This window comes from Chanos chanos, chromosome 8, assembly GCF_902362185.1.
Source record: "Chanos chanos chromosome 8, fChaCha1.1, whole genome shotgun sequence".
Taxonomy (NCBI): Eukaryota; Metazoa; Chordata; class Actinopteri; order Gonorynchiformes; family Chanidae; genus Chanos; species Chanos chanos.
In genome coordinates this window covers 46,031,255-46,043,123 of record NC_044502.1, presented here as the reverse complement: position 1 = coordinate 46,043,123, position 11,869 = coordinate 46,031,255, and the positions used below count along the sequence as shown (strand labels likewise).

Here is an 11,869-nt window from a genome sequence, read left to right as displayed (position 1 = left end):
AGAAATCTGACTCTGACTGATGCACTGATTGTAAGTCGCTTTGGTAAAAAGTGTCTGCCAAATAACTAAATTGTAAATTGTAATAGAATCACACACTGACAGTAACAGATTCACACACTGACTGTAACAGATTCATACACTGACTGTAACAGAATCATACACTGACTGTGACAGATTCATACACTGACTGTGGCAATAACATATGCAAGTGTTTGACTGCTTATGGTGTTGAAACACAAACGGATAGCTTCACCTGAAGCCCTCTCCTGTAAGAAAACGTAATCAGTAAATGAAAGAGGTACTGAAGGCAGATGTTGGGTCAGACATCAGGCATTTAGTAAGTTCTCTTATTGTAAACATCATTATATTTAGCTTCAGCCAACTGGTCAACAGCAACTAAACGCTAAATAATTTGGATTGATATTGGCACTGACGTTGGCAAACATCCGAAAAGTAAACCCAGCACACCTGTACATGCTCTTTCCATGGTCAGACCATCTAGAACATTCTACAGCTACGTTAACAGCTTCACAAAGAGCCTTAGGACTATGTGATGCGTGTGATAGCTGAGTATTTATGGAAGGGGATATTTTATTCACCCTCGCAGCTGCACACGCTCCTCATTAGAGGTTGGGAGCAAAGGAGATTGGAGGAGAGGACCTCTGATTGGTCGGCCAGCTGGGGGTGTGGGGAGACACTTCCCTGTAAATTGTTAATAACCTTTCAAGGGGTGTTAGCTGTACAGAGATGCAGAGGCCTGGCTGATGAGGTATTAGCCCAGGGCTCCTGCTCAAATATTAAACTCAGATATATATCGGGGTTGCCTCTTTACCGGCCTCACTGTAACACCGCACAGACATGAAGACCAGCAGGAAGAGAGAGAGAGAGAGAGCAGGAAGTCAGCAGACAGGCTGAGAGAAAAACAGGACCGTCAGTGCTGCTGTGTAAGAGCTTATGTTTACATTCATGTTATTGACTAGGATATCTAAGTGAAGAGAAGACGTCCCATCCGAATGAGAGTGCATGGATACAGAGAGGACACTAAAGTCCAGAGTGTGGATCTTTGTGACAGAAGAGAAACATTTTAGGTCGTAAGACGTGTCTTCTCTCACAGAGCAGTCTTTGTTCTGAAACCTTGATTTGTGTGTGGGCTGAGACTTTAATTAAAGTCGAATGGGCCCATTTTCACAATTATGTCCTTGAAAATAAATTATCTTCAGGTTTTTTTTTTTTCTGGTTCTTTATCTCAGTGGAGCAGTATTTACCACTGTTCCCAGCAACTGACATTCTGATATTAGTTAATTAAATCAAATGTGCATCTAGCAGAGTGAAGCTGTGTGGAAGACCAGGCTGACAATGGTACTGTAAAACAGCGTAGTTTTGAAAGTGGTTTAGGCCATCATAGGAAACAATGTTTTTAACTAAGAAAAAAAAAAACGAAAAGAAAGAAGGAGAAAGACAAGGAAACACAATAGAAAACCAACGTGTTTGATGAAAAAACCATCTGAGGTAAAGAAAAATGCCAAGCTAAGGGGCACAGGGAATCCATACATTAAATGAGGCAAACTTCCCCTTTAAGAATGGGTTACAGACTACATTACACACACAACACTATTAATGAGTAAACACTATCATTTAAAGGTGCCTCTGAATTTGTAAGAATATGCAATATGCAGTTGAACAAAATATGAACTACAGCCACCAAGCCAAGTGCATTTTTTTTCACCTGATACACTGCAAATATTGTGGTTATTTCTACTTCTAATGTTTCTGCTTAGAAACAGGCACTCATTTTTCCTCATTATTTCTCTTAAGCTCAGTATTAAAAAGGGATATGGATTATATTTAGACAAAACAGTCAGGAGGGCTAATCATTCTGATGGAGAGAACTCAGACAGGCTAAAGTGGCATCAGAAGCAGTGAGTGTCAGACCCAGGAGGGCAAGCTGTTGGCATACAGGCAAACAGACAAGCCTGTTCTTTCACTGGGCTCTGTCGCAGGCAACATGCTCCCTCCAAATATTCACAATGTTTGAGCAGCGATGAAGTCATCAGAACAGCTATGACTCAGTCTTCTCTGAGGCAGGGGGCAAACAGATTTTTTCTCATCTTCCTCCGACACGCATACACGTACACACACGTACACACACGCACATTCCAGTGAGGAGTAGCTAGTGTACCATCAGACCAGGGGCAAGGAGAGAGAGAGCCAAAAACCCAGACTACTGCTAGTGTTTTTGTCTGAGGCTTGAGAGAGGCAGTGAGAGCTCTCACATGAGCTTCTGAAACATGAAGGCTCACAAAATACCATTCATGGACATTTTTAGGCGACACTATATAATATTATATAGATTATATATGACTGACACCTTCAGACACTATTCAGAAAAAGGCACTGGGCAATCATGCGTGATTATCACTACGACACAAACATCCCTTATCTCTCTTATTCACATGCTTGATTACTTAGAGAACTCTCCACATGCCTCTGCATTCTCTATGGCAGGTCTGGCTGCAGTGAAACTTTGTGATTTGGAACAGTGTGGTTATCAGCAGAGCTGTGACGAGTGACAGGAGAGAGATCATCCTGGATCTTCAGTGCCCTGTCATTCCACACGGGGCAGGGCAGAAATTCTCCATCTCCCTCTGTCTTACACACACACACACACACACACACACACACACACACACACTCACACAGACGTAGCACTGAAACAGCACAGTTCACAGCCCCCGGCTACCAAACTTATCCAATATTGAAGAGAAGTTTCAATTTGCTGCGCACACACACTCACCTCACACTCACACTCACACACACACACACACTCACACTCACACACACACACACACACACACACACTCACACACACACACACACACACACACTCACACACACACACACACACACACACACACACTCACACACAGATTTTCTGTTGAGTTTCAAGAGGCGAACAACAAACAGGCAGTGGCTCACAGACTAATACCTTCTCATCATATTTCTGTCATATTCAGAGTGTATTTGGAGGTTGTAAACTAATGAACACATACTGAGATGCATACATAACTACATACTGCAGAGTTATGTCACTTAGTAGATCGGTACAGGTGGCTTAGCAGTTGTTTACCAGTCCACACTAGTGTTGAGTGATGTGAGCAGTGTATTTGTTAGGCTCGTGTTATTTAACGGTTAGGCTTGTGTTATATAACGGTTAGCACAGGACCGTTTGGAGAGCTCACCAGGCGTTTGATGACGCGCAGCAGCAGTCTCTGCTGTTTGGGCTCTTGCTGGTGGATGTGAAGCGTCTGTGCCAGGCTGCGCAGGTCCTCAGGCTGAAGGGAGTCAGGACCATCTCCTCCATACAGCTGAGCCAGCAGGGACAGACACTGGCTGGCCTCCTCGTACACCTCCACGTCCCCATAAGGCAACTGTGAAGAAACAGCCCTTCAGCTTTTCGAAGATCTCATCTCATCTCTCTCTCTCTCTCTGTCTATCTATCACTCCATCTCTTCAACACACATACGTCTCAAGGGATTCCTGAGAGGAATTTCGCGAGTCAGAGAAACGGTTTGGCCCTTAGATCTTTTATTATGACAGTGATGATTTCTACCGCTCCTTCGGCTCGCCAGGGAAATCAAATAAAGCCGTACTTCTCAAGGTCAAATGCTTCTTCAGCGCACATGGGAAATCAAATAAAGCCATTCTCCTCAAGGTCAAACCCGACAACCATTTGATGCATGACGGCACGTGCCTACCTTGAAGCCCATTTCACTAGGTTCCCATCTTTCCCCTTCTGAGTCTAATTTTCAGCATCAATGTGCACCATTTACATTAACGCAGCCTTAACTAGGTGGGGCTTATCGTTCAGCCACGTCTTGTGCAAACAAAGAGCACAAATAAGATTAATTTCTTGCGATGCTTCAGTGACCCTTAAGCCAGCCTGTCTATACTTCACTAACCCCCGGAAAGCTTAAGCACGCAGACTAGGCAGCGGCCAGTCTTCCAGGTTGTTCTTGCTGGGTCAGACGAGACTTGGAGCAGAGAGGTCATGGAGCCTGAGTCATCTCTAATTGGCAGAGATGTATTTTTTTTTTGCTTGGCTCAGAGTCTTGCGAGGGGACAGAAACTGTCTAAGCCCTGCACTCTCCATCACGGGAGGCGTTTGAGGCGATAGGTGAAGCCGGTCAAAGCCACCCACATCAATGACTGCAAAGACTGCACACTGAGGCAGGTTTGGGGATTCTCTTCCCCCTCCCTCCTCTTCCGTTTTCTCTCTAAAAAAAAAAAAAAGAAGGAGCTGAGGGGAGGGCGCTCTGGGATTTGAGGCTCCTTTTTCCATGCTGATCCGTTGCTGCCCCCTTACATTGAAACCTAATCCCAAGAGGCCGCGGGGCAAGGGGCAACGGGGCTTAATCCCGCCCCCTCTTTGTGCCCCGAAGACCACTCCAAAATGGGCGGAATGCTTAAAACCTAAACAATGTTTCCCAAAGAGCCGAGCTTCCCTCGGCCTAAAGAGGTTCTCCCTACACGGGACTCACACGCACTCAAAGGCCTATGGTGTCGGCACATAAGCTCACAGGACCTCATTGTTCACATGCCAGAGCAAAGTCAGACCAGACAAGAGCTAACACCTGCTTAGCCGTCCTCATAAAACACCCTGTTTACTTAGCAGTGGTTGTAGATGCACCACGGGGAAAATAAGAGGAGAGAAATCTAATGGGAGTAGGTGGCTGAAAAGAGAACAGGAATCAGAGAGATTAGGGCGTCTTAATGCGGCCGTGCGTCGTCACACACTGATTGTGGAGGACAAAAGGAGAAACGGGCCGGAGAGTGGGCGAAGGGCCTGGGGGACGTGTACCTCTGACGCCCTCTTATGACCTCCACATGTGAACCCCAAAACGCTCAACACACTCTTCACATTCCTGTGCACACTAAACACACAAACACAACATGTTTGGACTCTATTCTACTCTATTCTATGGGTCTGTCAACACCCTGAGTCAGTGAGCTTTTGTGGTAGCGACAGTATCACAGGCAGAGCTAAGAAGACCCCCAGATCTTAGACCAGTGGGCAGTGCTCAGGGCCAGTTTGGCCAGTGAGTCTGGTTAATACGGTCACCAATTCATCATCCTGTGTTTGTCTTACCCCCTTTATCATCTGCCCATCTATTCTGGGAAGCTATGAAACCATTAAGCTGTTTCACGCACAAATAAGTTTTGAATTCTTGTACACTCATGTAAATAGACTAAGAAAGGGGTTCAGTTAGGCCAACATGGGAGGAAAACTCACATAATGAAGTGTAATTCAATAATAAATCAAAATATTTGGAGTTAATATGACACAGTGTTTGCTAGTGGGGTCTGTGGCCTTTGTTTAATAGGATTAATTCCAGTGAGAGTTCTAGACTTCAAACTTTGGGCCGGCTTAATTATGCATGAAGGTGCCAGTGTAAAAAAAATATTAAGCTTTGCCTTCTCAAAACTGCATATTAAAACACGGGGAAAAAACAAAGTTTTCAGCTGTGCTTGCAGTTTGACATTTACATTAATTTATGAACAGTAACTATTGTTGGGGAATAACACAGCATTTTATGAGTACTTGCGTGTCGGGCACGGCTTCTTTTTGAAGCCCACTCAGTTTCCACAGAACCCAAACAGAACCACAAACAGATTCATTTCTATCACCGAGACCCTGGGGCAACACATTCTGTTCACCCCACACTTCTGGGACTCAGCCTGACCTTGGGAACACACACACACACACAGGTGCGCACCCACACACACATACACACACACGCACACAGGCATACACACACACAAACATGCACACAGGCACACACACAGACATAGACAGACACATACACACACACAAACACAGACACATACACATGCAACCACATGTGCGTGCACACACACACACACACACACGCACACACACACACACACACACACAGTTCCCGACAGAGCCAATGTCACCCAGAGGAGTGTGATACACAGCCGTGGGGAGGCTTACACTCAGGGTAGTTAATTCTGGAGAGTGGGGTGATAGATACTTTCAATTAAATGAACACTGGAAGGGCGTTTGAAAGTGTTTTAAAACAAAAACTGGGCATTCGACTGCTAAAAAAATCTTAAATTACACAAACTGTACAAAAAAAAAAAAAAAGAAAGTATAAAAAGGAAATAGTCCACACACTTTCGATTACTCAGCCTCAACAGATCTTGGCTAAGCAGAACGGTACAAAGTATTTACTCACTTTAAAAAACCTAATTTTATCTCAGATGCGGTAAATGATTCTAAAAATACCCCATCACAGCTCCGTGTTGTGAAGGGCTGTGTTTCACAGTATCTGGCTGTGACAGAGAGCGGGCTTTGTGAGGCTGTCAGTGTCCTGAGCAGTAGATGGTGTTGAAGACAGTTTGGTGGGGGGGGGTGTCTCTGTAGAGGTGGTGTAATCACAGCTGGTTTAGGAGGCCAGGCTAAAACACAGAGCCCATAGCGCGGTGGTGTCGTGGACACGCAGCGCGGCACCTGTGCAGGGTACGTGTTCCCTCAGCTCATTTCCACCACAGCTGTGTCTCACTGCCATCTGTGAACTTTTACACAGGCTAGTGCATCCCCCCCCACCTCCCCTCTCCCCACACATACCAATGAACACAAATACTTCAGTGGTAGGTGGAACGTACGGTGCAGCTAATTTAAACAGGGCTAGCAGGCTTCTCCCTTTCTTCTGTGTGTGCGTGTGTGTGTGTGTGTGTGTGTGTGTGAGGCAGATAAGGAAGTGGAAAAAGAAAACACGGACGGATATGCATTAGAAACGCGGTCTGTGCACACTCGTAGCGTGTCCAGGATTGTCTGTGTAAGATCATTGTCCGCCGATGTCTTGTGCGGCGGGTCTGTTACTTGTTGACTTCTGAGCACGGGAGGCAGCGACGGTGCCGTCGGAGTCAAGGAGACCACGTCTCATTCTATCACGCCGCGCAGGGGGGACGACAATGCCGACCGAGCGAGAGCGCCTGATGGGTTTTTTCCTCCAGCTGGAAGCCTTGAATGATTCAGTCGTGACTTCATTTGTCGGCTGAAGGAGCCGTATCTATATACCAAAGTGGCACAGTGTGGAAAACATCAAACTCCAAGGGGTCCACAGAGAGCGGAGCTGGATGCAGCAGGATTGCTTTTTAAATGAGTGTAGTCCTTTAACAATGGACGGGAGCCTCAAAGATGCCGCAATTTTCTGTAAGCACCCGAAACCCCAACCCATGTTTAAAAACACACCTCTTCATCCTCTGCTGTCTGTCTTCATTCACTTTCATGTGCTGAGATGTGTTGAGGAAAATAATCAACACACTAGTAACCATATAAAATTCATCAGCCATTCATTATTGACAACGGCCTCCAGTTTATCTTGCTCCATCAACATCGGTTTCAAACTCAGCACCAAATGGATGGAAGATAAATCTCTCACATGTCAATTATGTATGTCTCAATGCTCCGGACTGACTATTTCATAATGGTCTGTTCCATAATTCATTGTTGGGCTATAATATGGAGAGATTAAAATGATTGTATGGTCTGGGGGAGGAGAAAGAGTGAGAGAGTGAGAGAGAGAGAGAGTGAGAGAGAGAGAGAGAGAGAGAGAGGGTGAGAGAGGGAGAGAGAGAGAGAGTGAGACAGGGTGAGAGAGAGTGAGAGAGAGAGAGGGTGAGAGAGAGTGAGAGAGAGAGAGAGAGAGAGAGGGAGAGGGAGAGAGAGAGTGAGAGAGAGAGAGAGAGAGAGAGAGAGGGAGATGGAAAGAGAGAGAGAGAGTGAGAGAGGGTGAGAGAGAGAGAGAGTGAAAGAGGGTGAGAGAGAGAGAGGGTGAGAGAGAGTGAGAGAGTGAGAGAGGGTGAGAGAGAGAGAGAGAGAGAGAGAGAGAGAGAGAGAGAGGGTGAGAGAGAGAGAGAGAGAGAGAGAGAGGCATAGTAACACCTGTCTGCAAGTATCATTATTGAACATGTCACACCGAGGAGTTTTGCTTTGTTTTCTTTTTCTCTTCTACCAATTCATATCTCTGACTATGTGATCGATATACTGCATTGTCACAATACAACATAGTTTTTGGCCAAATTCAGTTCAGTTGTATTATATTAAAATAATAACTTAAATGATCAGGACTGTTTTTTTCTTTATTGGACGGTGATTCAAAATGCAAGTCACGCTCCCAAGGTAGAAGTTATGTGAAGTTAAAACATTGTTAACATAAAGAAACCATTATGGATTAATGGTGAAACTTTCCTTGCTATTGAGAGCCATTGATTTTCTGTGAAGTTAAATGTTCTGTTACACTATTTAGTCCACATAAAGTGTGTGCTGACAGGTGTGTGACCTCGCAGGATCACCTTCAGTAACAGAGATACATGAGAAAAAGAGAACAGAGAGAGACAAACACATCTTCACTGCTCTGCTTTTACAGTATACACTGGTCACGCAGCATATACACACACACACTCTATCTTTCTCATCTCTCTCTCTGTTCTCACACACACACACACGCACACACGCACACACACGCACGCACACGCGCACACACACGCACACACCCATGCACACACACGCACACACACACACACACACACACACACGCATACACACGCACACACACGCACACACACACGCACACACGCACGCACACGCGCACACACACGCACGCACGCACACGCACGCACACGCACACGCACACACACCCACGCACACACACACACACACACACACACACACACACACACACTAACCATCTGAATGAGGATGTTGTTGAGATCTGTCAGTGGCTTGTTGATAAGCAGGAGCTCCTCTGCTGCCTCAGTCTCTCCAGCTGTATCTGACCTCTGGGCATTCAGAGAGAGAGAGAGAGAGAGAGAGGGAGAGAGGGAGAGAAGGAGAGAGAGATGGAGAGAGAGAGAAAAGGAGAGAGAAAGAGACTTTTAAAGCTCCATCCCAAATGAAGATCCAGACTCAGTGACAGCTCTACTCATTTAGTCATCCTGTGGAGAGTACAGTAGCCTCAGTGGGTGCTATTTATAAACACAACATCAGCTCTCTGCACCAACCACCCTCCACCCCTGTCATTCCAAAATGTGTACAACATGCCCCCCCCCGAAAATCACTACTCCTGTCCCCATTAATGGTCCATCAGAAATACCTACCCAGTCCTGGAAGGCAGCTTCACAGCGAAAATTAAAAAAAAAAAAGAAAGAAAGTCATATTGGTTTTAGCGTGGTCTAAAATAGACACAGTAAAGACAGAGAATTTTGGGACTTTTTGTTTTACAGCCACGTGTCAATGTTTATGGCAGGAAAATGATTATGAAACATGGGGTTCATGCAAGTTCAGCACCCTGCCTTTTGCTCGGGATGGTTTTTTATGGCTTGTTCATATTTTTCCAGTCAGAGTAAAAAAAAAAAAAAAAAAAACCTCATGCACAGTGAGAGTGGATTTATTCTCAACTCCTTCCCACGGCCGAAGCCCCAGCTACAGCACGACTCCGCAGCAAAGACTAGAGCATTTTCACAATTAAACTTCCCCTCCACCCACCGCTTCAAAAAAGTAATGTGAGCTGAATCTGAGATTGTGGAAAACTGGGAGACTATGAGAAGGAGACAGAGAGAGAGCGAGAGAGAGACACACACAGTGAGAAAGAAAGAGAGAAAGAGAGTTGTAGAGAGAGAGCGAGAGAGCGAGAGAGAGAGACACACAGTGAGAAAGAAAGAGAGCGAGGGAGAGACACACAGTGAGAAAAAAAGAGAGAAAGAGAGCGAGGGAGAGACACACAGTGAGAAAGAAAGAGAGAGCGAGAGAGAGACACACAGTGAGAAAGAAAGAGAAAAAGAGAGTTGTAGAGAGAAGAGCCTGGCACACTCTCTCTTCTTATCATAATCACCCAAATGAATTTGGGTTGTGAAGACATTTTTCCCCTTTAATGAGCTTTGCATTTCTATTTATTTATTTATTTAGTTTTTATTTTTTTCACTTTTGGCCTGGCGAATTGAATTGATTTCCATTACGAATTTGCTTTCTTGCAATGTCCATGTATAAATATGTATGGAAGGGCAGAGTGAAGAGGTAAAAGGGATGTCAGAGTTGATAATGAGGACCAGTGGGAGAGGAGAGGAGACCCAGTGGGGCGGGGGACCTACCGAATCCTCCATGTCAAGGAACCAACTTCAATGAGCTATTTACCAGTCTGAATCGAAAAAAAAAAGAAAAAGAAAAAGAAAAAGAAAAAGAAGAAAGATACAGAGGTGAAAAACTAGCGTGTGGGAAACACCGTCGGCTATTGGTTGATTTAGAGAAGGCACATCCTTCCTGAGGATGATGCTGAGGTACTCATACTCACACACTCACTCACATATCACTGAAGACAGGGCCGGAGAGCCTAAATCTACAAAACTGGCTTCTGAACTCTGCACTCAACCGCGAATGTTAAACCAAAGCACTAGTTTGACCAAATTTGGCTGAAAACTCTGAGACGTTTGCTAACCAATCAGAATGCTTGACTGGTGACTGCAGCGTTGGCTTTGTTGAATCCTTGTCTGTGCAGCGTTTGTCATTGTATAACTATATAATTGTCACGGAGGAAAAGAGCCAGACTGGAAAAGCCCATGAAAGCCAGCCTAGGGCGACAGTGCCGTGGTAAAGACCCTCAGGGCAAAGAGAGCAGGAAATGTGCAGAGGAATTTGAGTCTGAACAGCAATCCAAACCCTTCCTGACACTGCCTTTATCAACAAGACCAGCAAAATGAGCAGTGTTTATGGAAATGAGAGAGAGAGAGAGAGAGAGAGAGAGAAAGCTATCTAGCCCTAAACAGAGAGTGCACTGTGGCAACCTACCTGACCAAGATGACTAAAGAGAAAGTCAGTCAAGACAGTGATACACTGACAGTACACAGACAGACCTGACTACAGAAATAAACCCACACGGGCAGACCTGACTACAGAAACACACAGACAGACCTGACTACAGACACACACAGACAGACCTGACTACAGACACACACAGACAGACCTGACTACAGACACACACAGACAGACCTGACTACAGAAACACACAGACAGACCTGACTACAGACACACACAGACAGACCTGACTACAGACACACACAGACAGACCTGACTACAGACACACACAGACAGACCTGACTGCTCAGGGAAGACTGGCTGTGCTTCCACTGTGATCAAGGAGCAGTGGACAGAGAGCTGCACTTCCTCACACAGTGCAGCAAATACAAACTAATTAGAGCAAAATATGTGAGAAAAACAGGAAGCATCCTCCCTGAGTTCCTGTAATCTTAGATTCTTAGAGTAAAGAGTCTCCCATGGCTGTTATGAGGAAGGGATGAACGCTCATGACTTTCACAGCCTGAGGGAAGGCCAGTATGTAGTATGTATGTGTGTATGTATGTGTGTGTATATGTGTGTGTGTATGTGTGTATGTATGTGTGTGTGTGTATGTATGTGTGTATGTATGTATGTGCGTGTGTATGTGTGTATGTATGTATGTGCGTGTGTATGTGTGTATGTATGTGCGTGTGTATGTATGTATGTATGTGCGTGTGTATGTATGTGTGTGTGTATGTGTGTATGTATGTGCGTGTGTATGTGTGTATGTATGTATGTGCGTGTGTATGTGTGTATGTATGTGCGTGTGTATGTGTGTATGTGTGTATGTATGTGCGTGTGTATGTATGTATGTATGTGCGTGTGTATGTATGTGTGTGTGTATGTATGTGTGTATGTATGTATGTATGTGTGTGTGTATGTATGTGTGTGTGTATGTATGTGCGTGTGTATGCATGTATGTGCGTGTGTATGTATGTATGTATGTGCGTGTGT

The 11,869-nt window shown here is 45.1% G+C and overlaps 1 protein-coding gene across 1 annotated transcript in view; it reads right to left on the bottom strand.

The window, feature by feature from the left end:
- Positions 1–3,200: 3,200 nt before the first annotated feature.
- Positions 3,201–11,869, bottom strand: part of ulk4 (unc-51 like kinase 4) — an 84,202-nt gene continuing 75,533 nt past the window's right edge. The window contains exons 33-34 of the mRNA XM_030783255.1: positions 8,773–8,865; positions 3,201–3,428 (exon numbers count right to left, since the gene is read on the bottom strand). Coding sequence (XP_030639115.1) covers positions 3,201–3,428; positions 8,773–8,865 — 321 coding nt within the window. The remainder of the gene's footprint in view (positions 3,429–8,772; positions 8,866–11,869) is intronic.